The sequence below is a fragment of the Cyphomyrmex costatus genome, unplaced genomic scaffold (genome assembly GCF_001594065.2).
Source record: "Cyphomyrmex costatus isolate MS0001 unplaced genomic scaffold, Ccosl1.0 scaffold474, whole genome shotgun sequence".
NCBI classification, from domain to species: domain Eukaryota; kingdom Metazoa; phylum Arthropoda; class Insecta; order Hymenoptera; family Formicidae; genus Cyphomyrmex; species Cyphomyrmex costatus.
In genome coordinates, this window is record NW_017279009.1 from 932,386 (window position 1) to 960,149 (window position 27,764).

Consider the following 27,764-nt stretch of genomic DNA (forward strand, 5'->3'; position numbering starts at 1 on the left):
TTGTATTCTATAACGTCTTACGGCTTATCGATTTATCGGGAACTATTACCGCGCGTGTCCTTCGTCTTTCGATATATATATATATATATATATATATAATGCTCGTGGACTGAGGCGAACGATCGTTTAACGGCCAATTAAATCTCGGCAGGTTGCGCCGCTTCTCGACGACGGGACTGCCGTTGTTTGCCGTTGTCTCGCGATTACCAACTATTCCAATTCAAGACCAGCGGTCAAATTGGGCGAAGTGGGGTGAGTATGACCAAAAAGTTACTCGTTTAAGCGAACTAATTCTGAATTAACTCTCAAGACGGTATCGATTTGTGAAATCGTTATCCAAGAATACTTTAATACATTTTCTCCTTTTCAACAATAATCTTTTTTATTGGAAAAACGTCTCTTTTTTTTATTTTAATTCCTTTTCATTGCATTTTGACATTTTTATTTAGTTTGAATATTTTTTGACATTCTTCCAGAGCATTTAGAATTAAAATCATTGAGGAGCATTGAAAAAATTAACTGATGATCAATTAAATTAATTACTATAATGATGAAAAAAATCGTATTACGTCCTGAGAGAATTTAACATTCCTATTTTTTTTTTCAAAAAAGTACAAAATACATTATAAAGTTAAAAACAAGATAAAGTTGCTATTTTGTATCAAAGGCATATATTGTTAAAATTAAAAATTTGTGACATATGTATATTTTCTTATTATTAAGCGCATTGCTGCAAATCTATACTCACGTTAATTATGGAACGAACTTTTGAAACCGTCAAGGCAATAACTGGAAAAAGAATTTTTCCATCTTCTTATGTCAAACGTATTTTCGTCAAGACGCTCGTTTTCAATGAGATTCCCTTTTGCTCAAAGAGTACAAAAGCGCATCTTCTTCCCTTGTCTTCTCACTTCCACGATTCTCATTTCGTCTGAGAAAGATTGGAGGATTCCTCTGGTTTAGTCTCGTCCGTGCTAGTTTCGTGCTTAATCTACCAAGTCCAACTTCCTCGTTTCTCTTTTTCTTAGCTTTCTTCATTCGCGACTTGACCTCATGACCGAAAGACTAGAAAAACACGTATAATTTGATTAAAAACTGATCTCACCGATAGGAAGGTACGCAGACGAGCTGTTGTCAAGCAACCGCGAAATTAAAAGGCTTCAATCTTCAGTCGATATTCATTCCCCACGCACCTGTTGAGCTCATTAACGAAGCGAATTTACGTCTATTTGTACTGTTTCTTTGTGGTTCATCCGATAAATTACGACGAAATACTGCGTGAAACGAGAAGTTTAACGTTAAAAAAAGTTGAAAAGCTGCGACGTTAGACTTGGAACGGCTTCTTTATCCCTCAATTTATATTTGTCGACGTATTTGTGGGGATAAATGGACGGCAATAAATAATTCGGTGGAAGGAAGGCGCGAATACCTCGAGGGCGCAAAAATCCACGTCACAGAGACGGGCGCGGTGCTTCAGGACCTAATTAACTCACGATGCGTTAAAACTCTATAAGCGCTCGTTTCGCGCACACATAAAATGAAATATCGTCATATTCCGACGTGCCGCGTGAATGTTCGCGTTTAAATATGCAGCGCATTGACGCGCGAGACGAGTACACTTGTGGGAATCGCGTTTTGATCAAATGGAAATTAGAATTCTAATTTCCGGTACACTTGTCGCCGAAGCACATCATATATTTCAACCTAATGATGTGCCTCTCTGTAACTTCGTTCTTCAAGAAAAAAAAAAACTGTAAATCAAGAGAGAGAAAAAGAGAAAATTTAAATTGGTTATTCGATATTAAACTTTAACCTTTTCCTTTCAAACGTCTTATACAACATTTCTTATTTTTTATTTTTTTCCTAACGTTATAACAAAATCGTTGGAACAACGATATTGATGAGAAAACGGTCAGGAAAAATCGATTCCAATTTGTCACTGGTCTGCATAGTTAAAATGTCGTCTAGCAACTTTAAGCGACAGGTACACCCTACGTCATTTATTCATCGCGAGCGAATTATGAGCGCGCAGTGGAAGCTCATTTTAAGCGCGCCGATCGACGCCACGAGGGAGCGACAGAACCGATGTCGAAATCGAATCCGACATTTCCACTGAGTCGTGCAAATCAACGGTTGAATTATTCATCGACGAACGGTGCCGTTGCCCTTCTTAAAACGTCATTCGTGCTCTTGTTTCATCCCTCGTTTGAACATATTTCGGTCGATAGGTCAATAAAACGCACTACTACTAATCGGAATATAATGTACATGACGTTCAGATACTGTATAATAAGAATGCTCCGCTTTGACTACCGTATCGTTTAACATATTTATTGTGTATAAAAGGAAAATTTCATGAGCTCTGTGGGACAGTTAATACGTTTATTTCCGTATGATTGAAAACGATATAATCCTACTCTGATTTCCATTTCTTTGAAAATCTTTTACACACAATGTTATTGAAAAATATTATTTCAATAATAATATGCTGTTCAATAATATTGTATTTTTATTCTATACGAAAATAATATATATTATATTGTTATTTTTATATTGATATTTTAAACTTTTTGTCACATTAATTGCTTGAAGAATTTTATATTTATTTAATAAATACACATATTGTTATTAATTTTCTACCGGCAACTAGAATCTTTAAAGGCATTTTAATTGTGAATTTTAACAGATAAATTTAAATTTGTAAAAAATAAATTAATCCGACCTCTGTAATGACAAAAATTCATTGTTAATTCTTTAAAAAATCCCTTAAAAAAGTTTATTAGAATTTTTTCAAATTTTTATAATCCGCAGAACAATAAAAAGTTGGCTGTTTCTTAAAGATGTCTATTGTTGACGGAAGAGATAAAATTCATGTTGTTGGCGATATATACAGTATATATGTTTTTGCTAATTTTATTAAACTGAGCGTGCAAAAATCTCTGACTTTATCTGCTTATTCTTATATCGAAAATACACACAAAAAAAAACGATTCGGATGGAACTTCTGTGTCGAATGGTTCTAAATTATTAGGTGACCAATTTATATTTGGCGAGACAACCGATAAACAATTTGGCGCATTGCTCACCAGAGAAATCACGATAGAAGCAACAAAAGGGTATCTTTATCTTCCGGCGAGAGATCGATTCAACGATGGAAATCCCTATTTATAGCGACTATTCCTGACACACGTGTGCCGGATATTCCTCGTGAGAATTCTACATCGTCCCATAAACTATAAAGCATACGGTTGTTCTGGATAGATCCAAAATCGATGATTGTTTATTGTATTGCATCACATGGCAAGATGAATAGGCGTCTTACCGACGAGAAACGAGAAGTGAGGAACAGAGAGGAGAGATTGTATTAGCTTGTGATCATATCAATTGTGGCCAAAGGGAGAAATAAAGAAAGTACATTGAAAAGGATAAAAATTAATTATAAAAATATATTACTTTTGTACAAATTGTAATGCTATTTAATTATTTCTAATTGTTCTCTTCAAGAGAATATAATAAATGCATTTTCTCGCATCTCTCTCTTGTGTGTGTGTGTGTGTGTGTGTGTGTGTGTGTGTGTGTGTATCAGATATAAAGCAGTTATAATTGTAAAAGAGACTACGCGAGAGAGGGGGATCTTGGATTATTTAATAAATTAAGTCTCATTGATTATGTCTGTCATATATTCCTTTCAAATATCTTTCTATTTGCTCTTTCGAACTTTTTCACGGAATATAAATAACGAAACAGCGTGCGTTCGATCGTGTCGAATAGTCGGACACAATTAAAATACAGCGAACACTTAAGCCCTTTTACAGTATCGCTACACCTTCCGTTCTGTTTCTCTCTTCCTCTCTTTTTATTACAATTGAAAATACGATCAACTAAACCACTGCGCCGAAAATACTTTTTGTTAAAAACGAACGAACGTAGCGCGAGTATAGCACCAAACTCTTCACGTTTAATTCACGCTCGATTACGCGTGAATGCGCGTAGAAGAAAAAAGCGATTAAGGGATTTCGTGTTACGGTGCATTTCCGTATCTTCTCTCAATCCCCGAATTTCCCTCTCTAGGTGTTAAACGAGAAACGATGCTCAGTAATTCTAGAATATTGTCGACGCTTTAACAGCCGCGGATCTCCTACGTATTTGAAAGCAATTTTTTCTCAACGAAAATCCAACCGGTAGTCATAATAGGATTGCACATGAGTTCAGAAATAGTTTAATTAACTACAGTTAACAGAAAGCCACAGCGTGTGAATTGTCCTCAAATCATTGAATGTCTCTTCAAACTACGGATCGAATGTCCTTTCAAATTACGATTTTTTTGTTAAATAATTTTTCTTTTAACGATAAAGTCGTGTGGATGATAATGCTATCTTCCATATGAGATTCCGTATGTCCTATAAATTGGCATCACAGAAATCCAACCAGATATATATTGTATTTTTATGTGGATATTGTAACTCGCTCGAATATAGGAGTGTCTTAAAGCGAAAAGTTAGCCTCAAAGACTTTAATTATAAATAGAAACCTGTGAATTCCACAATGTGAATATAATTATGCCTGTCTATTCACAGATCATTAATTAATAAATTCACTTTTATAGCGTAAGCTCCAACGAATACTAAACGCAGCTAAAAGTTTAAAGGATTACATAATCTCTAATTACTACTTCTTATACTTATTCATTTTTTATAAGAAGGTATTTTAAAAACTAAAAGTTAAAGGAAGAGGATTTATTTCATTTTTGCAGAACGATATACATTTCGACTGAAGTTGACAAGAAGAAACGACGCAAAGTATCTGAATATTATCAGCCGCGTGCAGCCGATTTTCCTTTTCCTCGCTTTCCCGTTCACAAATGGCGAGAGGTTCCTGGCTGTTTCACGATAGTATCGATTTTCCATTTCTTTCGCTACGAACTTAGAAGAGGAATCACGTCGTTATTACATAATCATTATAATGTCATTTGCGTTAAATACAACCAGGATCAGTCATTATTATGTATATATACCTACCAGCGGTATCTGCCCTTTTTTTTCTAGATTATTTAAATCTGTGAGTTTTCTCTTTTCCTTGGCAGAAAGATCACAATTATAGGTTCTTCTTTAAAATATCTTATTAATATGCACGGAAAGAATTATTTCTTGGAATTTACCCTGAAAATATGATAATCGTAAACAATTGTGTATTATATTTCGAAGAATTTTTATGTAAAACTCTCACATTCTTTAATAAAACTACAATAAAATATATAAAATAAGTTTGATTGATTTTACTAAAATGCATGGTAAAAATCTTTAAAATATTGTATTGTACTATAACTATCATATTTTCAGAGTAAATTTTAAAAGATAATTCTTTCCGTATACGAATAAAATATATTATTTAATCAAAGTCATAGTTAAAAATGTAGCTGTTACACTCGGAATATATTGAACTGAAATATTCATGATAATTGACGAAATGTTCTATTATCGTAATATTTATTATTTGTCTTGTCATTTTGTTCCTATAGAAGGCAGATATGGAAAGTCAGTTTAAAAAGAAAAGCAAACGCTATTACGTGAATATTTTTCATTTCTGCTAGCTTTACGCTTTTTTTCTTATTTTTAAAGCCGATTTTACAAAAGCGCTCTCGTTTCGAATGCAGTTAGCTTTGAATGCGAACGGATCTCTAATTACTGCGCCCTTTTTTCGATGATATTCTGTTTATTCCCCCATGGTGGGACTGTCTCGTGTATAAAAACGTTCAACAAAAAGGGGACGATGCAAATATAAATACGCGAATGGGAGAAGCGCATATTTCTCGCTCGCGGTATTGAAAAATTGAGTGCTCCGGCAAAGCTTGGGAACGCGGCTTCCCAACTCGTGCCCATTCTTTTGCTCTCTATTCTCCGGCAGGGATTTAGGTTCGTTTCTATATATTTTTGACTGTTTTCCGGGCCGAAAGGTCGTGTGGAAAATATCGACCTATCTTCCTACAGATATATGATCCCGCGTGGATATATAGCAGTACGTCGATAGTAGCCGATACACAAGTTTTTCGCCGTTTTTCATTTGAATTTTAGATACGACAAAATTCGTCATTCTGGTTACAGAATTAATCCATTTATTGAATAAAATTTTTTGGAAAAAAATCGCGCCATTGTGTTACATCTTCGAAACGTCGTCTTAGTTTTGGAGAAAAAAAAACAAAGCTATGAAAGCTAAATGGAAGCTCTAATGATTCGCCGAGTATTTGCACTTTCAACGAAACTCCATCATTCTTTTTCTCGATGGCGTATGTAAATTGAATTCAATTTCCTCGTTTCAATCGTAAAAAACTGGTAAAAGTGGAAACTGTTACAGGCATTCGTCTGGTTAAAGGATCGCAGATCAGGAATATATTAAATGCGGTAAAAACTTATCGGACGTATCGCCTTATGCAGCCTCCATTCTCATTTCTCTTCCGCGTCTCTCGCCTCGACGTTATGGAGATGCAATACGCACTACCTATGTATTTTATCGCTCGCTTCTCGTCGAATGTAGGTTACATCTCGTGCGCGATACGTCGACAAAAGCGAAAGAAAAATGACATAAAAAGCCAACGCGTTCGAAAGAATGTGCACTCTCTATGGTCGATGCACCGGTAAAAGACGATTGTGAAATGCGAAATCATCGTTTCTCATGGGAACACTGGACGAAATACAAATCAACTTGTCGACAACAAGTATATTTTCGTAAAGTTGCCTTGACATATCGTATTTCCATTTTAAAAATCTGCAACAATTTCAAGAGATCTCGAACTTTCGCGAAAAGGAGGATTTTGAATATTAATGGCACAATAGAAAGCCAGAAGTTTTTTGTCGATTGAGAAAATGCATTTACTTAACAATAAGATTTATACAAATGTCATATATATAAAGCTACTACTACTTAAATTTTCTAAGATCCTAAGATCTTCAATGAGAGAGTATAAAGATACGCATCACTTATTGTTAGATTTTATCACCTCTGTATACAATATTAATAAAATTAGTATTCTTGGGTTTTGCTTTTTAATTTAGTACAACAATTTTTTTGAATTGTAAAATATCTATTTCTTTATCTTTTCTTTTATTATTATTTATTTATTTCTATTATTTGCGATAGTTAATAGTAGCAATCAAGTAAGGATAATTATTTGATAAACATCACGAGATATGATAACATCCGATGTTATGTAAATGTTTATTCATCGAACTGCCCGAGCTCTTACAAGCTTGGGAAGTTACAGTTTCGAATGGAGTCTGCAAGTGCCTGCAGCTAGAGATGCAAGGGGATTAAATCTATTTCCCCTCCTTCTCGGTTGCTTCTCGGTTTCGAAGCATTCTCGATCCAAGTATCGAAAGCTTGCTGGCCATTTCCGGCTTTCGTTGCAATCCACGCACGTTTCTAATATCCTGAAGCGTCGAAAAGCAGATAGGGACGATATTTCTCGATAGATATTTCTGAGAATTATCGATTTTCTTAGAATGCCGCGCAATGTTACATTTTGCCGGAAATTGCATTAGGTGCTTCCTGTTTTCCTTATCGCCAACTTTAAGTAGAGAAATATGAAATTCCGTAATCAGCTCAAAATGGAAAACAGTTTCTTTGCGTCTTTCTTTCTTTCTCCCGTCACTCAACACTTCCCTTAATCCATTGGAGCGAAGATTTTTTTAAATGCAAATTCAGAGCGTCCTACGCTAGAGATAGATGATGGTTTTGATAGATAATGGATAGATAATGGTTATCTCTTGCGAAATGTTGGTTTTTATCGGTGAGGACGTCGAGAAACTAACTGAGTTTCCGAGTTATTAAGTCATTCAAGATGTAAAAGTAAGCGATTTCCGTGGATTAAACTTTGAAACCGCAAAATAATTAGTGGAACATCATCTGCTTTTTAATTTGCAGGACCTTATATATGCAGGACGAAATATTTAATCTCGATACTAATCAATTTAATTTTTACATATTGTAGATAATTACAATTATTTAATAGATAAGTATATTATAATTTATAGTACGTGCGCATCACACACAACACACCACAATTTTATTCAGTTATCAATATTGGTCTAAGAATACGACTATACATGACACTTTGACGTTTTGCTGATAAATTATGTTCTCAGTTGGAGTAATGGGACGAAACATGGCAAAATGCAATATACGTATAGGTTATTTAAAAAGCCGTTTAAAAATTCGTTCCGAACCATTGCTCGCGGGCATTCGATATAAATTGAGAACGATCGCCATGCAAACGATGGGTTCGTTATAAAAAAATCTATTTTTAGTACGTGACCGACAAACTGAATTGGACAGCTTTCATATAAAACGATTTAATCGTCTCTCTCTGGCGTGTTTACTAACTTGTATAAATTAAATAAGATCTTGTCTAAATAAGAGCTGCTTTCTTCCATAGCTGTATGTAGTGGTAGATCTTCGTTGAAGCTTTCTCTCTCTCTCTCTCTCTCTCTCTTTCTCTCTACTTAAAATATTGAAAATTAATTTTTAAGACAATAAATGCAGCTTAATATTTTTATTACTGGAAGAGCTTGTAGATATATACGTATATTTTTAAACAGTTATATATATTTGAAATTATTTTATCATTAAATTGTTGCAAAATTGAATTATCACGAAAGCAGAACTTTTGGATAAGTAAAGATATTGATATCTCCTAGAATTTTTAATACAAAAAATTGCATTTATACTATTTTTTACATATCACATCGTAAATATGATAATTCATATAAATTCATTATTATCCACCGTAAAATTCGGGTTGTACGCTCTTAATGGTTTTGGGACACCTTGTACGTAAAGTTTCATTGCGAATTCTGTCGGGAATAATGGATCGTCTAAAATGGTTCTGGACTGAGACGCTATGAAACTACAAGACTCGATCTTCCGTTCCGATGCGAGGAAAATCGATCGGTTACGTTTGCGGTGAGATCGCGTGGCTTAACTTCATTTGGGCGCCGTCTCAGGATATCCCAGCGGATAATAATTCTCCAATATGTATAAGGATAGTCGTCTTGAATTATGATACGTTACAGACGAGAAAAATTGCTGTTACCCACACGAACAGTTAAAACATAATTGGATTTAATATTGGATTAACGATTATCAAATCACGATCAATTACGTATCAATAATCAAATTAGTATATGATTTATTAATTATAGTTAACAAATTGTTATATATTATTGAACATATTAAGCATACATTATCATATTACTTCATAGTGCAGCATCGATAATTCAGATGAAAAACATTGCAATCAAAAATTGCTCTCTCTAAAGTTGCTAAAAAATTTAACGTTTTTTTTTTGCTTTAAAAATTAGTAGACTATAATTTCAGATCATTTATAACTCGCGACAGAATTTCATTTACAATTTTATGCACGCCATATGTATAAAGCAGAAAACCTTTGCCGAATCAAAATGCAAGCGTATATAGAACGCATATATCAGAGTATGTGCACGCACAAATCATAATGCACGGCACATAAAATCATAAATGAAATGCCGTTCTGAGTTCTGTCGCGAATTATAGATTGTCTGGACTTTACTGTGATAATCATTAATCCGATTACTCACGATACATTTCTATATTGTTTATATTGATATAATTGAAACAAGTGCCTTTTATATACCGCAAATAAAAGGATAAAGATTTACGGATGATATTTCATACTCAATTAAGTATAGGTATTGTCGATAAAGTGGACGATACCTCCACACATTTGACCCACTTAACCTGGTTGCATCCCGTTTCATCCTGTATGACAATGTTCAATATCGAACGATGTTGGATGAGTTTCGTGGCGAACAGTTAACTTTCGCAAAAATTTGTACTGTCAATAATAAACCGGCCGGCCGATGAGATCGGTGCAATCAAATGACATGGGGGGCAATAAAAGCGAGCCGGAATTTCATTTTCGCGATATTCATTCGCGTTGGATATTCGCACGGTCGATGCTGATGCCACTCCCTTCCCCGATGGTCCGACAAATCCGAATTATTTCTCGCTGTGAAACGATAAATCGAACGATTAAATCTCGCTCGAGGGCTGGCCCATCCCGACCAAAATGTAACGCGCCGAAGCGGAATTAAAAGGGTTACAAAACGCATTACGCGAATGCGAATCCAGGGTTGAGTCCTGAAATTTCGCGAATACCTATACGCGTATAGTCGCTGTAATTAAAATTTGTTCGTCGACGTATTTAGCCGAGTATCGAGAAAAATCAATAACGTGAGGATAATAAAAAAAAATCATATAATACACACACGATTTTTTTCGGCTTGTGTGAAAATTGTATAACGGAAAGAATTTTATTTAATTATTTAATATACATGATATTTTTTATACGATGCCTGGAATCCTTTTTCGCGATATTCTTCCGAGGTTTGCGGGGCCTTATCGTCGACCCAGCCGAAATGACGTTCGTTCGAACGCTCGTCGTAAAAATTGTTGATCCTTGGCAAGTAAATAGGATTGAAAAGAACACATCGATGTCACATCGACGTTTTGCATCAGGACAATGCATTCTACGCGAGAGTTTTCTACTATCCCAAAAACACTTCGGCGCTCTCCTTCGCCGCCAAACAGTAACTTCTTTCCTCCTCGGTAGACCGAGGAATCACCCGGAAAGGACATTATTTTAAGGACGATCGATAACATCCAGAACGCCGTAACCCGAATCCTTCGAAGAAGAAAACTCGCGGTGCGAGTTCACTCCTGCGAAAGAAGAAGCAGTGGAGAATTTCGCGAGGAATTTATTTTCGGGGAGACAATCGAAATCGCTTCGAGGTCAGAAATTCACGTACATCAGGAACTGTCAAAGAACAGCCGAGAAAGTTCAAACAAATAATTATTTTATTCATTTTCTCTTCTTCTTTTTGTTACTATATAGACGCTAAGAAATATTGGAAATCACAAACGCATAAATAGATAAAATTTGAAATTTAGCAAATATTTTTTTTCGGTTAATCGGTTTATTATCTCTGCGGACAAAACTCGATTTCAGAAATTTCGTAGGAAGCGTACCCACTTTCCGCCAATTTTTCGACACTCTGTGTAACAACAGCTTTGGTGCATGATCAAATTAAATTCGACATTTATTTAACTTTTAACTCGATGCGGTTTAGTCGCACGCGAGCGCGAGTACGAACGCGGGCTTTCAATTAGCGTGCAAGCTCACGCGCGACCCGATGTTGCATTTGCGCTTCCGGATTCATGGTTTCCGGTGCTCGGTTTCCGACCGTTGATCCCAGCAGTTTCCTCGTTAAAAATTGGCGAATCAGAGCACACGTTTTAGTATGTAAACTGAGCGATTTATTTATTGCCGTTCTGTGAGTTTCTAAGCCACATAACGAGGCTTTTGTCTTCGTTAAAATGTATAATATAACAGATTTTTTTTATTTTCAATGTTATATATATAATGAATATTAAACTGATACTACACATATATATATATAAATATATGAATTATAGTTATTATGATTTTCTTAATTGATTATATTACTATGGCTTATTATTTTAGAGAATAAATCTAGATGATCTAAAACAAGAAAAGAGAATATTATATTTAACTTAAAATTAGGATGTACATATATTAGTAAATGAAGTCATAAAATAAACTTTTTTTATCGGGCATAATTTTTTACGGTTGTAATTTTTTTGAGAATGTGGGGTTGATTTTTACGTAGGGAATTATTTTTTATTCAAAAGTTTGATGGATTACTTTTATTCTCCGTAATATTTTGACTATGAATCTTTAATATTTTACTATATGCGAAATGTACTGAAGTGTCTGCTATAAAAAAAAGTCGCCGATTTTCGGTTTTTTTCGTCGGCGCTGTCGACGTAATGCCGCTTTAACGGGTTGACACTTTTCAGAAGCAGCGTAATAAAGGAATTTTTGTCACGGGAATAAAAAGCGGAAAAGAATGGCCACTGTCGAGCTAAGTAAGCTTGACCGCTGCTTTCTGTTCCCGACGTGCAGTTACGAAGTTTCCGCTAGAATTCGTGCCACCTCGATCGACTTTCGATAGCGATAGTGGGGAACAAAGGAGAATCTCGATAAACTACAACGATTGGGCTCACCTAACTGAAGTCTCATCTATGTGATAATGAACGATACGAATAAAATTGGGCGAATCTCCCTTGAATTGAGAATTAAATTGCGTTAAAAACGCGAATCCTTACCGACATTTCGTAATTTGAATTGCTTTTTGTTTTTTTGCTTTCAATCGAATAGTCATGAAATCGAGTAATTGACATTTAAAGAACGCGAATAAAACACAAAATAACCTACGGATATTTAACAACATGATATAAAAGCTCTCGGCTAAATTTGGAATAAACGTTGTAAATACAACGAGAACGCAGTACAGTTAAAACGCACGAGCAATGAAATTGCGCATCCCTTATTGTTGTTTACTATTATTATTATTACAATTATTATTATATGCTTCACACGTTGATGAATATTAATTATGCTGTCTTGTAATAAATTGTGAATCCTTCAGCACCAACCTAATTTTAAAAGATCATATTAATTATTACGTGCCACTGAATATCACGATAAGTCTGATCGATTTCCAGTTGAATTTTTCTTTCCTTTCATTCTTTTTTTATCCTTCCCTTTTTACGTTATTCCTAGAATGTTCGAGCGTTTAATTGATATTGTAGTTGCTGCAGTTTCGAATGAATTGGGAGATTCTCTTTTTTTTCTGTAGCCAGTCTATAATGCATATCTTTTGTCCGTAACCCTGTATCGTGGCCGCTATTGTTCCACAGCTTTCGCGATTAAAGTTTAAATTGCGAGCGAGTGAGCGAGCGAGCGTTCAGCGTGGTGGATGAGCTTGTTGGAGAAACGGGCCGTTCACGATTATACACGCGAAAGGTGGAAGCCAAATATTTGATGGACATCGTAACTTTCGGTTGAATTCATAGTCATGCTGTGAAACAAAAATCGCTATTTTTCCCCGCTGTTGCATGTTAAATTGCAAGTTACTGGTAGGCGAAATCGAAACTGTACATTGTACAGCGAAATAATAATTTTAACTAACGCTTTTTTAAAAATTGAAATAGAATTTTACAGAAACTTTGTCACCATAATTTTTAACGGAATTTTATATTATTATTGTTGAGTTATATTATTGTAATTAAGTATAATTAATTATTTGTTTTTTGATTACTTTTGTCATGCTCATTAATTATTTTTTAATCAAGAAATTCATTTATTTTTCAATTATTAAGGATATGAATATACGCATATGCGTATTGATTTTGTTTTATCATAAATTTATATAGAGCCTTTTTTCTAACAAAATAAATATCTGACAAATACATTTCTCCAAATATCGCACAAATATTTTTTTATTATCGATAACTTTTACAACAAATAATGCATCTTGAAATTTAACATTAACATGATAGTTCTGATTTCGTTGCTACATGTTGCGTAATTTTACGATAGGATTCGAATTGAACGATCCGGGTCAAATCAATAACTTTCCTAGAAACTCAAATGAGGCCCGCCCTTTGTCCTACGATTGATTTGTTCTCATTAGCCTGCTAGTCATGTAACGATGTCGGTTATAATGGGGTATCGACTAAAATAGTCACATTATTCTAAATCGAATTTTCGTTAAACTTACAGATTAAAGACGAATAGCATATACGATTACAAATTCATCGTGATTATAAAAATAAAACGAACTCAAAAAAAAAACTTGACTCACAATTCTCTCGGCACTTTTCTGACTAAGAAATAAATTGCAGGTTTCTTTGTACGAAAAATATACGCGCATATTTTAATTCATTTTCGTTTAAATATCGTTGGCCAAATTATACTGGATAGTCCGTATATAATAACAAAGGTTATTCCTTTCGTGAAAGTATTAAAAAGACAATCGCATTCTTTATTTTTATTTTATATTTTTTATTAAAATAAGAGTATTGATAAAGTCTGAACATACTTCGCTGCTTAGAATCCTTCTAATTTTTCAAAAAGTCGTAGGCTTACCGCGATCAGTGATCCTTGATGGAGTTGCCAATCTGTATACAAAAAACATTTTGTCTTCTCGTTGTCGATGCTGCCTAAAGTTTCTTTTTAAGCTTAGAATTCATTATACATTGATTCTCTGGAGTCCAGGTTCTTCACATTGAGCCATTAACATAATACAGTAGTATAATAGCACGACTGAGCGCGTATTTTAAGGATATATCATTGAGATACCACGAGCGAACGAAGAGCGACCAATATTTTGTGAATGCTAGCAGCTAGACGTCGTAAACATCGACTCCATTGCTGATTTCTCTCTCTCTCTCTCTCTCTCTCTCTCTCTCTCTCTCTCTCTCTCTCTCTCGCGCTCCACGGTGCTGCACGGATATCAATTTTACGACAATTCGACGTGCTAGACAAATACGGAGCTTAAGGTACCGAGCGCGAAAACAATATCGACGGCACATGTCCAGAAGAACCGGGTAAGATTCATGGGAGTCGGGAAAGTGGCCCGGGAGAAAGAAAACGTGGATAGAAAAGCCACGGTAAAACGACTTGCGCGCGTGTATATTTCACGCCGAGATGTGAGATGTCGAAACGATCAGTGAATTTCGAAAAATTCACCAAGATTTCTTGACTATTTCACTTATCATATCACGATTTAGTCCAGAATCTTCAATTTGAAAGGGTGCTAATGATTAATTCTTCGCGATCTTTTTGCAAACCAAATTGACGATAATTACTGATCTGTAATACGTATTTTTTGAATAATTATTTTCCATTTTAGACTAAATCTTAAGAGATATGTAGAAATGAATGACGTAAGAAATGAGTAATTTTACATTTAATAAAAACCACTTTATAAGTATCACTTAAAGTTTCTATATGAAAAACTCATAGACAATTAGAGATAAACTTATTATCCGACTGGGAATTAAAGTATAACAAAATAAGTACACTTTTTCTTTAAGATTATCGAGAATTAATGAAAATAATATTTTTAATGCCCTTTTGATATCTGAGAAACGTCCATTTTCTGAGAAAAGGAATCAAAAGAAGAAATTAAGAGGAACTGTATTTATTGCAGATACAATGAGGTAGTAAACTGTTTACGGAGCACCTGGTGAGAGGTGGGTTTTTAGCACGACGGGCGATATGTTTCTGTCGAGCCGCAGCGGCCGAAAGGGGCCCATCGCCTGTCTGGTGGGCCTCCTCCTCATCTTCGCTCTTTATCAGCTGGGTATTATTTGCGGCTCCACCAACTACATGCCTACGGCCATGATGGTCAGCAAAGAGGTAAGAATTAGGCATTTTAACCAATCTGGTATAACCTTCATTTGATAAAAATTATATCACTTTTTCGATTACTCAACACAAGATAAAAAAAAAGGATAAATTTCTTCTCGATTAAATGAAACAAATGAATTCAGGAAAACATTAAATATATAATTGAAAAAGCATCTCTCCGTATAAGTACTTCTATTAGAAATCCTCTCTATTTAAGCGAGAAATTTTAATTGATCACTTTACAATAGCTTTATTTTATTTTCGCTCCCTTGGTCCTCTTCGTCCCGATGTGATAATAACAATAATAATTAATCGGAATAATAATAACGATAATATAATACGAACGTGGTGTATTATCGCGGCTTGGATGGCAACGTCCCTACATTATTAATCGGCAATTAATGGCTGTCAAAGTATTAATTGTGTCCAGTTGTTAAAAGCTCCGTTTTGCGCAAATATTGAATCTGAATGAGTTCACCGATCGAACGACACGTGGCCTGGCAATGAGATTCGTAGAAGAAACTCATTTAAATTCGAATGTACTTTGTGGTTAAATTAAATGTTATCTTTTCTCTCTTCGAAGTGGAATCTCCTCTGCTGCGCGCTTTATACATTTATTCTGACGATGTTTCTTCGCCGTTAGAAGTACAATCTTTCAATTGAAATAACAATTGAGATATTGGTCGGAAACTTTTCTCAACTCAATAAATTTACTCAGTTCGTCTTTCTCATAATTTTTGTCGTAAGTTTTTTCTTAAAAATTTCGTAACCAGAAACTTTGTTGTTGATTTTCAACTACCTTAAAATATCACTCAACTTTTTCAATTCGACGCAGAACTATTTTATTAACTTCTCGAATTGGAACATACATATTCGTTTTTCAAAAAAAAAAATTAATGTTAAATGAAAGAGTTAAATGATAAATTACTGAACAAATGACTCACATTACATGTATATATGTACGAAGAAATGAAAAATGATCTCATCGCGTTACGTATCTTGTCGTGCTTCCGTTACTGCCAGATAGGAGGAAAAGAAATGTGTCTACGAACTTAAACTGTCAGGCCACGTATTAGCGGGCGGGAAACTGCAACTCCTGAAGCTTCATCTTGGCCTTAATCAACGCCAAACTGCCGCTACTGAGTAGAGAAAGGGATGTCCGACGTTCCTGAAGAATAGTTCGACGAACTTGTTCCTACCGACGAAGTCGATACACCAACGACGAGTCTAACTTCCGAGCCAATTCCGCGTCTTTCCCGATCTACTTCCGCCGTCGCGACTTGCAGGCGCTTTTATTAATTTTCTTGTAGACTTACTTTAATTGCGTTAAGGTAGTTACGGTAAAATACCGGAACGAACGACGGGTAAGAGTTTATATCCCACTTACTTACGAGCGTAACTCGGTAAAAAAGTATTTTTTAAGTACTTGCGCTTGTATCAGTTATTCACCGAAATAGCGATATGCAGATAAAACTGAGTAGATGTATAACTTAATTTTTTTAAGTACAGGAATATGGTAAAAGTCATAATTTCTTAAATTAAAGACGCTAAAGAGTATAAGGTGATTTTTGTGAATTAATCTTATATTTTGTGAATTAATAGAACTTTTACATTCAGTTTTAAGACCAGCACTCGCACACGTAAACACAATTTAAACCAGACGTACTCGTATATACAGTTGCTAAAGCATCTAACGTTAAAAGTTCAAAGCATTAAAAAGCAGCAGACGAATTTTTAGTATAAACCACTTTTCAGTAGGTTTTTCGAACCACAAAGAACGAAACTGACTAGCTTTTAAAGTTTGCTTTAGACGATATCTAATTCGCATCGATTTACACAGGAATTTTATTTACAATTTTTTGTCGCGCATATTGATGTATATTTGTATTTTAATATATGTGTATCCTATAATATACGCGCATTTTAACTTTTCGATATCTCTCGTATTATACTGCATATAAAATTATGAATAAAATTGTATCCTGAATTCCGACACAAATTCCGTAGATCGTCTAAAGCAGACTTAAAAATTAGATTCACTAATATTTTTACAGCCTTTGATCGTTATTGTTATTTGCTGAACAGAAATACGTGATCGGGCCGTTTGATCGCAAGACCTACACGTACGACCGTTACATGCCGCTTATTTTCATCGGTGGTGTACCACGATCAGGTACGACCCTAATGCGTGCTATGCTGGACGCGCATCCTGACGTGAGGTAAGTGACGATCATCATTTAAAGTGATAATTTTGTTGGAATATTAATATTTATTTATCATGATTCCACAATAAATATTTATTTATTCCAATAAATAAATATTAATTAAATTCAATTAAAGCACAAACCGTTAAAAGTGCATGAAAAGGATAATTGTATATATTATCGTGCAGCTATCACATAAACTTGTATTGGTCCCGATTTTCTATAACTGATATATCTGTTTCTAGAACAGCTTTCAGAATATATTTATAAATATCATGTATATGTATATATTTATAAATATTCATCTCCCAACGCAAAAGAGAGCAAATAAATTTGTTTATATATGATATAAAAGCATCGTTTGTGTTGAAAAATAAAATTGATAATTGTCAAGATCGTACATATTTTTAACTTATATAATAATGATATTAAAATACACATATATATGTATATTAAGATACACGACGTATGAAATTAAAGTTTTATCTCTGATATAAATAATGGATATAGAATGACCTTGAAATGGGGATTACATTTCATCAAACATCTTTATGGATTTTGTTCAAGATGCGGACAAGAGACCAGGGTTATACCAAGGATTCTCCAGATGAAGATGCACTGGTCCAAGTCCGAGAAGGAAAACGTACGGCTCACTGAAGCGGGGATCTCGAAAGAGGTAAGCCTGCGTTCTGAAAAGCGCGGAAAAGGGTATGTTTCAGCAGTGAGACAGATCTGAATAATTTAAGTATCGTCCAACGAAAAAATTTGCAGCAGGAAAAAGTTTTCAGCGTTTGTCCTATTTTATCGAGAGTGGTATATTTCTCTTGCGCTCTTAAAAAAGGCCAAGGAGGCAAGGAGTGTTCTGTAAAACTTCTCGCTGCAACGCAGCATATTTATTCGGACGCTTACCTCTATACCTATTTAAGTGTGCATCCCTCTCTCCTAAAATTAAATAAGGGTTTAAAAATGTTCTTAGTTTGAATAATTATATCATCGCAACGTGAAATTATAAAGTTTGCTCTTCATGTAAATCGTAAGCTGGTCATGTTAGTTTAAGAGGCTGATGTAAGAGGCTCGCAATAACTTCTCTAAACTCTCATCTCTCATGAATAATTAAAATTAAAATTTACACATACGAAACTTGAGAGGTGCGTTTTACAACGGAACGGAGAAGTCGAGGGAAGAAGTTTGCGGCTTGAAATATCGAGAATGTGCTATTTTTCTTTAGGTGATAGACAGCGCGATAGCGGCGTTCTGCTTAGAAATAATAGCACGACACGCCGAGCCCGCGCCAAGGTTGTGCAACAAGGATCCACTCACCCTGAAGATGGGCTCGTACATCCTCGAGCTCTTCCCGAACGCAAAATTTATATTCATGGTGCGCGACGGACGCGCGACGGTGCATTCCATCATATCCAGGAAGGTAAAAAAAAAGCTTTACGTAACGTTACGTTATTTTCTTTTTTTTTTTCCAAACATGTTTGGTTGTTCGACAGTTATGTCATTCCTCTGTCGAAATAAGCTTCAAACAGAAGTACTAATTCAGATTTTGAACTTCGAAACTTTTTTCTATTAATTGCTTTTTGCGTTTCTTTTCTAATTTTAATATTGCAGATCATTACAATAGCATACTGCATTACATTATTCTTTCATGGTTTTTAAATATACATTTTTTTAAGATTTTTTCGAAGAGTGTGTGTATGTTTGTGTGTGCAAAATAGTACAATACGATTCTCTCAATGATGACGTCTTCTCTCTGCACAGGTCACCATAACGGGATTCGATTTAACGTCGTACCGGCAGTCTCTCATCAGGTGGAATCACGCAATTTCTGTAATGTACGGTCAATGCAAGGAACTAGGACCTGAAAGATGTCTGATGGTCCCTTACGAGCAGCTGGTGCTACACCCACGCCAATGGATGAAGAAGATATTAAACTATCTGGACGTGCCGTGGAACGAGTCTGTTATGCATCACGAGGAATTCATTAACAAACCCGGCGGAGTGCCTCTGAGCAAGTAAGCGAGAAGAATGGAGGAAGTAGCAACGCATTTAGATATCTAACAGTATTCCGGGATTCGAGCGAAATACATGTACACACGTTATAAAATAATGCATTATAATAATGTCGTTAATCCTGAAACGTAATATAATGCATCTCGTATTAATAACGCGAAAATGATGTGACAGCGTAACAAAATAATCTTTCGCGTTATTAATATCCGAGCAATAATACGATAAATTAATTTTTCACATTATCAGCATTAAAGTAATATTTATACAATGTAGTAAAATTACGTTCTGCTAAATTAATATAACGAAATTAATAAATGTGTATATATAGAATGATATTATATTGACGTCAAAATCATGTTTGACGACAGGGTCGAGAGGTCATCGGACCAAATCATAAAGCCTGTAAATCTGGCGGCGCTGACCAAATGGGTCGGTAACATTCCCGAGGACGTGGTGAGAGAGATGGCAGACATCGCGCCAATGCTCTCCGTACTCGGCTACGATCCTTACGCGAATCCACCCGTTTATGGCGCACCGGACAGTTTAGTTAGCGACAACACCAGACGGTACGTACCCATTTGTTACGCTACATGGCTGTTACAGTTGTTACATATAGTATTGCTCACAAACGACGTATATTCAAACGGTGTACCGTGAACTGGAATTAAACTGAAATAGGACGAAATTATTTTGACATATTTCAGAGATACAAAGCGAAAATGGATATTACAATCGAGCTTCCAAATTAATCAAGTATTTTTAAAAATAAAAGATTTCTTTCAATAAATTTAATTTTAGACTTAAGAGAATCTTTCATTGTAGATTTTTATCAGTATTCCTATCAAATAGTATTTATCGATTAATGATTGTTTACACTTAATTCAATAATCTAAAATAATTTTTTAATATCATTATATAGGTTTCTAAAGGAGTAAAAGAATTAACTATGAATTTTAACCGAAGTTATGAAAGTATTATAACTATTCGATTCATATACTATGTTCAATTTCTTGTGTTGCCTTTCAGAGTGCTGGCTGGTGAAAAACTCTGGGAGGAGAAGGCACGAGCGTATCATCTATCGCATAGGCCAATCGAGAACAGCAACGAGGAAGCTGCTTCCAGCACAGCCCCAGTCGCGTGACCCCGCGTGATACTCGTAGACACGAACGACACGTAACCGACTACTAACCTAAGTCCCATCGATTGAGGATTCCCGTGTACGGAGAGACCACCCTGTTGTACTTTCAAAGTAAACTCGGTCTCACACGACTGCGAGTCGCGTCGTGAATTAATCGCTCTTGTCGTATTTTCTCAGTCTCCGTTATCGCATCGCAACGACGATAATTTAATCGATCATTCCTCGCGACGCTTATTTATTCGCATCAGGATCGCGCTTCACGAAGTCAGATGACGTAATGTACTAAACCGCGACTAGAAAATAGAATGCACCGAAAATAAGCGGTCAAAGGTTGAGAGACGAACGTTATATTTGACGCAGTTCATTAAGTATCGATGTCAAGCGTTCCTTCTGCGATACTCTCTTATAAAAGAAGCGCAAGGTTCATTCTAAGATGAAATTTCTAAGAATTTTCTCAGCGTTCTTGCTATATTCCACTGCAGACGAAAACTGTGGGAGCAAATATCTATAACTATGAGAAAGAGAGAAACAAGACACATAATCGTATAACTCTTTTATCTTCAAAACAAATAGAATAAATTCCTGATGTTTGGTCGTTTATTTGCGGACTGTCCTGTATATTATCGCGACAACTATATAATATATATATAGTTATAGTAATATTTTTAATAGTAAAAATATTAATTTAAAAGGTTTAATGCATTAACGAAAGAGATCTGTATAATTCCGTTTTATATATTTTATATTTAAAATAGATTTCACAAATTATTGTTATAAATTCACATTGTTAGATATATTGATTTTTTTATTTCTTGTATATAATACTATTTAAAAATTTATTTTTTAAATTAAAGAGTAAGAAATATTTAAGAAGGAGCTTTTTATTAATGACTTGTCATTATACGACAAACATTCGTAGGTATTTTATAAATAACATTACAAATGTCGTAATGTTTGAGATAAACCTTAAATTGACGGTACCATCATTGTCTATTATCTATAGTCAAGAACAATAAGCGTGAAATGCGTCGCATTAACGATAAAACAACTTCGAACTTTATGTGTTATGAAGGATCGGACCCCCTAATACAGGTTATCAGAGATTTCAATAAGTTGATCTTATAGCGATACTCCAGCGTGATAATTAGAAAAATGCGAAAAATTTTCTAGTTATTACGTTTTTATGACAATTTTTCAATGTAAGAATTATTTTTGTGTACTTGTAGAAAACTGTAACATTAAGTTTTGGGTTCGGCCTTCTTTTACTGAATAACATCGATCAAAGGCCAGTGATTTTAAAGAGAAGTGTTAGAATATTTAATGAGGCATACTTCAGACGCGTAAAGAACGAGAGAGTAAAACCTCTCTTTTTTCCCCTCATGAATAAAGTCTCTGGTTGGTCGGTCTAGGAGGATATAATCCAACGCGAAATTCTAGAACAATTAAACGTTAAATGCGATTATCTGATACATGGGGCAAAATTATGCAAAAACGAGTTAACCTGTTAAAGTAATAATTTTAGATAAATTAAATTTCCGAACTCCTGAGTTTCGTGTTGCCGACGCAACAGTGTGCACTAAGTACACGCAACTTACATTTATTCTTTTTTTATTCTGGGTAAACTCATTCATGCATAACACCGTCCAATTAACGTATGCATGTTTACAAAGTTCGCGTATTGGCGTTTTTATCCTCTATACCTCCACCGTATCGTGTTACTACTTATCGTAACGAATTTACGTGAAATTAAATGAAATTTTTCATGTTCGCCATATTTTTTAGATAGCGTAATTCATCAGCGTGGCGTTTTTAAGTAGTACCTTTCGATCGGTATCTATTTAAAAAAATAATAAATTGCAAATATATTTCTGATATATAATATTAGAAATTAATATTGGATTGGTACCAAAGCTTTGACGTAAAAAAAAAGTCAAAACTTCAAAAAACTAAAACAGTTTTATGTACAGTTTTATTTCTGTCAATCGAGAAACAGAAAGAGAGTTTACAAAATTAAAATTATTTTTCCTTAAATTTTTTTTATAACCATTTTAATATTTTCCAATCTTTAATTATAAAACAGAATTTAATGCAAGGATGACAAAGCTTTTAAATCAATCTGATATTTATACATATAAGTGTAAATAATATCCATGAACTCAACCATGGTTTGGTGTGGTACATTTTGTTCATGGATCCTCTGAATTATATTATAATTTTTAAAAAGGAACAACACCGCTATGATAATGGCAGTAGACATGCATAGACTTGTCGAAATCTATCTGTCAAAGTGTGCAATTAAATTATTTTAATATTACATTGTTCTGTTATATCCAATCCATATTCCTCATTTTATCTCTAATCGGAAAAGTAGCTTATAATTTATTTCAGTATCACATTATTTCATCATAAAATTCAATGTCCATTAAATTTAATTTTGAAGTTAAGATACACTAATCTTATGAAAATGAAATATTTTATTGTATGAGAATATTAATGATATACAAATTCTTTTAACGATGATAACATTGCTATATCATTATGTATATTATGTACATTAATGACTTAACAAATTGTACGTATATTGATACAATTTTCATTTATTTGTTTGCGTAATTCTAAATAGTGTCACACACACACACACACACACACATAATCTTAAAAATTTTAAATATTATTTAAATACTGAATGACAAGTTGACTTTATATATTCGGGGAGTTATGTTTAAAATGAAAATCAATATTTAGTGTTATATACATTAAGTAAACGTCTAAAATGTCTAAAATCTCGAGACTAATATATAAAAATATATTTCTATTATTGTATTTACTGATTTTTTTACCATAAATCTTTGATTTTTTAGTAGAAATTTGATAACAATATTCACGTTACAAAGATTCTACGACGGCTTTCGATATTTCGCTTGTACCCATACTCTATACATTTTCAACTGTTTACCTCTATTAACTTGCAGCCTTCTGTCCATGAAGTTTTGTTCTTCGACGAAACCATTACCAGTAAATAATTTCTTAATATCCTCTGAAAAAATATTTTAACAAAATGTTCAGTAAAACGTTATCAAATTTCAGCATCAAACTTCAATCATTAATAATTTAACAGACTATAATAATTCTAATTTAGAAAAATAGTAATATATAAGATTTTCATATAATAGGAGTAATATGATTAGATTACAATACCAACACTCTCTTTTACAACATTAAAACATATTAACATTTTAAAGTTTACGCACCTTGAGAAAAAAAGTACACTCTGGTGCCATCTCCTCGCACATAAAAATTCTCACCGAGGCAGTTGCCTTTCTTAAATCTCAATTGTGCTAAATCGTGTCTGCCATAATCACGAAATAAAATTATTCCACCTGGTTTAAGATATCTATATATTTGCCGCACAACATGTTGCATCCTACAGAATATATCAAGAGATATTAACAACTTTCTCTTCTATATCTTTTCTTTCGAAAACGTTTTAATTTGCTATTTTAATTTTCCACGTATACAATATTTTGATATTTATATAATTTATAAAATTTATTAGTTCGAAAATATACAATTTGCTCTAAATTTATATATTTGTACATACGTATATTATATATATAAAATACTAATAATTAGTAATATTAAATATATACTTGTCAGGATGAATGGCAGATAATACGAATATAAGAACGATGATATCTAAACTTTCAGACTTGAAAGGAGTCGTCCATGTTTCCTCAGTTACGTCCAAAACAAATGCTTTACATCTAAAACGAACAAATGTATTTACACATTATGTGGATAACTTATGCTACTATACTTTCTATTGGATAATATTAAATAAGTTTAGAAAATTTTTTTAGAAAACTTTACCTATCTACATTATATGCAGGATTTTGTTGTAATATACTAATGGCTTTTGCCGAAAAATCACAACAATATACAAACAGCTTCGGGTCTGTATTATACATGAGTATAGGAAATACAGTGTTTCCTACACCACATCCTATTTCTAAAATTCTACAATTGTCTTTACATGGTAAATCAAGAATTTTTATGTGTTTTTCACCACATTTTTTATCTTCATTTGTAAATGCAGCTCTCATAGGCCTTCCTGTGTCCTGTTTTACAACATTAGACGCTAGTTCTGGAAACTCAATCAGCAACCAATGCCTGTCTTTAAAAAACCTACAATAATAAATGTATTGACTAAAAATTCATTGCATTGATTCATTGAATAAATAATATTAGACTGATTAAATTATCTAGTATTTTAAATGGTGGAGAAAATATCTTTGCTTAGATTACATACATACCCATTATTATGTACTCCATAAAATTTGTCCCAATATTTATCTGCTTCAGTTTCATATTTAGAGAGTTGCTCAGATGAAATCATAACAGTAGAATTTTCATCTACTTTCTGTTGCGCCAACTTCTCTTGTTCTTCATCCCATGTAACGTTATCCCTTTAAGAATAGCAAATTTAATTATTAGGTATTCAATCGTTAAGGAATAGATACAGTAAATGAACAAAATTAAGGCTTTACTACTCTTTTTCCAAAATCATATTAGCAATTATATAAACAGATGATACACATAGAATTATATATTATTTATATTATTTTATTGTATTTAATAAAATAAATTTTAATTTTAACAAGTGAAATAGAAATGAAATAAAAAATAATCGATTAAATAAAAAAAATAATATTTACACGATTCTTAAATCTACTTGACTGCATTTATCATGAAATAGATACATGCTTTGTGGGAAAATAAGGAAAATAAACGTAAAACATAAGATATTGGGTATAAAATATTTATTACGCATAAAAAAATCATATAAAATAACATGCCAAATGAAAACGGCTCAGTTTTCAGGTTAGAGTACACCTGTCATGCAACAAATATACGTAGTGTAAAATCAAGCGACGAATTTTTAAATAGAAGAAAAAGTATATATTCAAATTAAAAAAAAAAAAGGTAATGCCAATAAACACCGCTGTTAACAGATACACGTATTTGTTTTTATCTGCAGTTTCTTTTAGGTTAGGCTGAACACGCGCTCGGTCGAATGTCAAGTCGAACGACGTCACATGCGGCTGCAAACGCGCGTGGAGCCACGGACGTACCATGCATTGTGCTGGAAGACGTTTCCATCGTGCGGTAAATTCCGCGTTCCGTACTGTGGCCTCCTCGTTTCTGGGTCGTCATGATTGTCCGCGATCGTCGTCACCCCGGCCATGTTCGACAACGCGTCGGCAAAACGGCACCGCGCAGCATGAGGCTTGTTCCCACACGGAGCATGACATCCATTAGACATCCATCATACAGTCTCCATTGTAACTCTGCAGCTAATAGAGATCCATGATTTCCAAGATAGATGTCAATAGATGTCCTCTAGAAATCTACGACAGACGTTCATTAGACGTCAATTAGGGACGTGGTGTATAATAGCTCAGTACATGATATCACCGATAGATGGAGAGAGTAGAATTTTATTTCTCATATTTAAAAAACAAGTTGAATAAAATAAAATAAATGATGCGAGATTTTCATTCACGTTTCAAAGATTTTTTAAAAAAGAGTTTCTAAAGTTTCTAAATCAAAGTAAATGAGATATTTTTACACGATTTTGTTTAGTTTCGTATAATTATTAATTATATTTAAAGAATCTGATATATATAATGTTAAATAATGTTATAGATATGTATTTTGTGTCTGCTGAGAATTTATTCATGAAATTTAAAAATTAACATCTATTATGTCATCTATTGAAGTCCTACGAAACATCTATGATTGATTCATATTATAAATGAATGTCTAATGAAGGTTTTGAATCTTCATGACGAATGTCTGATGGAGACGTCTATTGCCAATTTCTATACATTAACTTTAATCTCGGTTTAAACTTTACTCGTCTCTTCTAATTTTTAGATCCAGAAAAAAATCAAGAGAAAGTTAAACCGAGTTAAATTAAGTTAATCTACATTGATATATTTTAACGAGCATTACATTTAGAAGTACAAAAAGATGAAGAGTTAGTTGAATCGAGATTAATTAAACTACATCGATAGAAACAGCTAGGTATAAAAGTGTATAACAGAGACTTTTGTTTTATGTGGGATTTTTTTCAACCGAACTTTCTACACAGCGATGCGTTCAGGAATTCAAGGTATAATATATTTTATCCTTGTTATTCATTGAACATTAAACAAGGATAAAATATCTGGGTGTATCTCGAATGAAATTTCTGAATGCATAAATTCAACCTTTTCTCTCCATATTGGAAAAGAAATGATAAGCGATATACAAGTTTAGCTTAGAAAGAACAAGGCTACAGTCGCATATTCGCAGGTTTCGGTACCAAGCATCGTGATATTGCAATTATATTATTAGTATTGATTAGTTACATGAAACCGAAGGTAGAATGCAAAGTAAATCAATTTGAGGAATAATGACTCATTACAGAGGATTAGATTAGAAAAGTTTATAATTAGGATTAGAGGAGATAAAATACGCATATTTTAATCCCTCGTACAGAGAAATATGTACAGATAATGCAGCTGAATGAAACAGAATCACTCTCATCTTATTGTTTTCTATCTCAAAATAACATCAGATCTAATAAATATACAAATATAACGTCAGGACCTAATAAAATAAAATGCGAGTTAACGAGTGGAACGATAATGGCGTCTTGTTCTCCAAACAGCTTCTATATTTTACGATGTATACGAATATGAAGCACTTCGAGTATGCCGATCAAGTGTCTGCACCTCCTCCCTCCTCCCCCCCTCCTCTCTCACTCTCTCTCTCTCTCTCTCTCTCTCTCTCTTACGAGAAATCAAGGATCTGTTCATTCTTCTTTTCGGCATGCAAACAGAATCATACGCCGCGTATTTTCGCGGCGGCGTGCGTTCGATCGCGCGCGCGGCCGCAGGATCAACGACCTAAGGAAAGTGAGAGAAAGAGGGAGATATAGGTTAGGTTGAGGGTATGCGCGCGAGGTATGCGGAAGCGGGATGGGTGTGACGCGACGCGCCGCGACGCGAGGGGTGCGAGTTGCGAGGGTGGCGCAAGTTGCGTCACCGGA

The 27,764-nt window shown here is 34.1% G+C and overlaps 2 protein-coding genes across 2 annotated transcripts; one reads left to right on the forward strand and one right to left on the reverse strand.

Moving 5' to 3' along the window:
* The first annotated feature begins 214 nt into the window (after nucleotides 1-214).
* Tpst (tyrosylprotein sulfotransferase) lies at nucleotides 215-21,198 on the forward strand. Its single transcript, XM_018545059.1, has 8 exons — nucleotides 215-252; nucleotides 15,111-15,319; nucleotides 17,396-17,529; nucleotides 18,082-18,190; nucleotides 18,743-18,937; nucleotides 19,279-19,532; nucleotides 19,899-20,096; nucleotides 20,557-21,198. The coding sequence occupies exons 2-8, from the start codon at nucleotides 15,179-15,181 to the stop codon at nucleotides 20,669-20,671; spliced, it is 1,146 nt and encodes a 381-aa protein (XP_018400561.1). The 5' UTR covers nucleotides 215-252; nucleotides 15,111-15,178; the 3' UTR covers nucleotides 20,672-21,198.
* Nucleotides 21,199-23,565: 2,367 nt separating this feature from the next.
* Nucleotides 23,566-26,101, reverse strand: Mettl2 (methyltransferase-like protein). Its single transcript, XM_018545045.1, is given in 7 exon segments — nucleotides 23,566-23,705; nucleotides 23,920-24,092; nucleotides 24,319-24,432; nucleotides 24,539-24,853; nucleotides 24,982-25,134; nucleotides 25,801-25,945; nucleotides 25,948-26,101. Coding segments are annotated over 7 exon segments (1,077 nt in total). The 5' UTR covers nucleotides 25,985-26,101.
* Nucleotides 26,102-27,764: the final 1,663 nt, after the last annotated feature.

Excerpts from the sequence above, each read along its gene's own strand:
- Tpst (XM_018545059.1), top strand. The coding sequence starts at position 15,179 with ATGTTTCTGTCGAGCCGCAGCGGCCGAAAGGGGCCCATCGCCTGTCTG. Across the intron at positions 18,191-18,742 it reads AAGCGGGGATCTCGAAAGAG|GTGATAGACAGCGCGATAGC; the intron begins GTAAGCCTGCGT and ends ATTTTTCTTTAG. Across the intron at positions 18,938-19,278 it reads ATTCCATCATATCCAGGAAG|GTCACCATAACGGGATTCGA; the intron begins GTAAAAAAAAAG and ends CTCTCTGCACAG.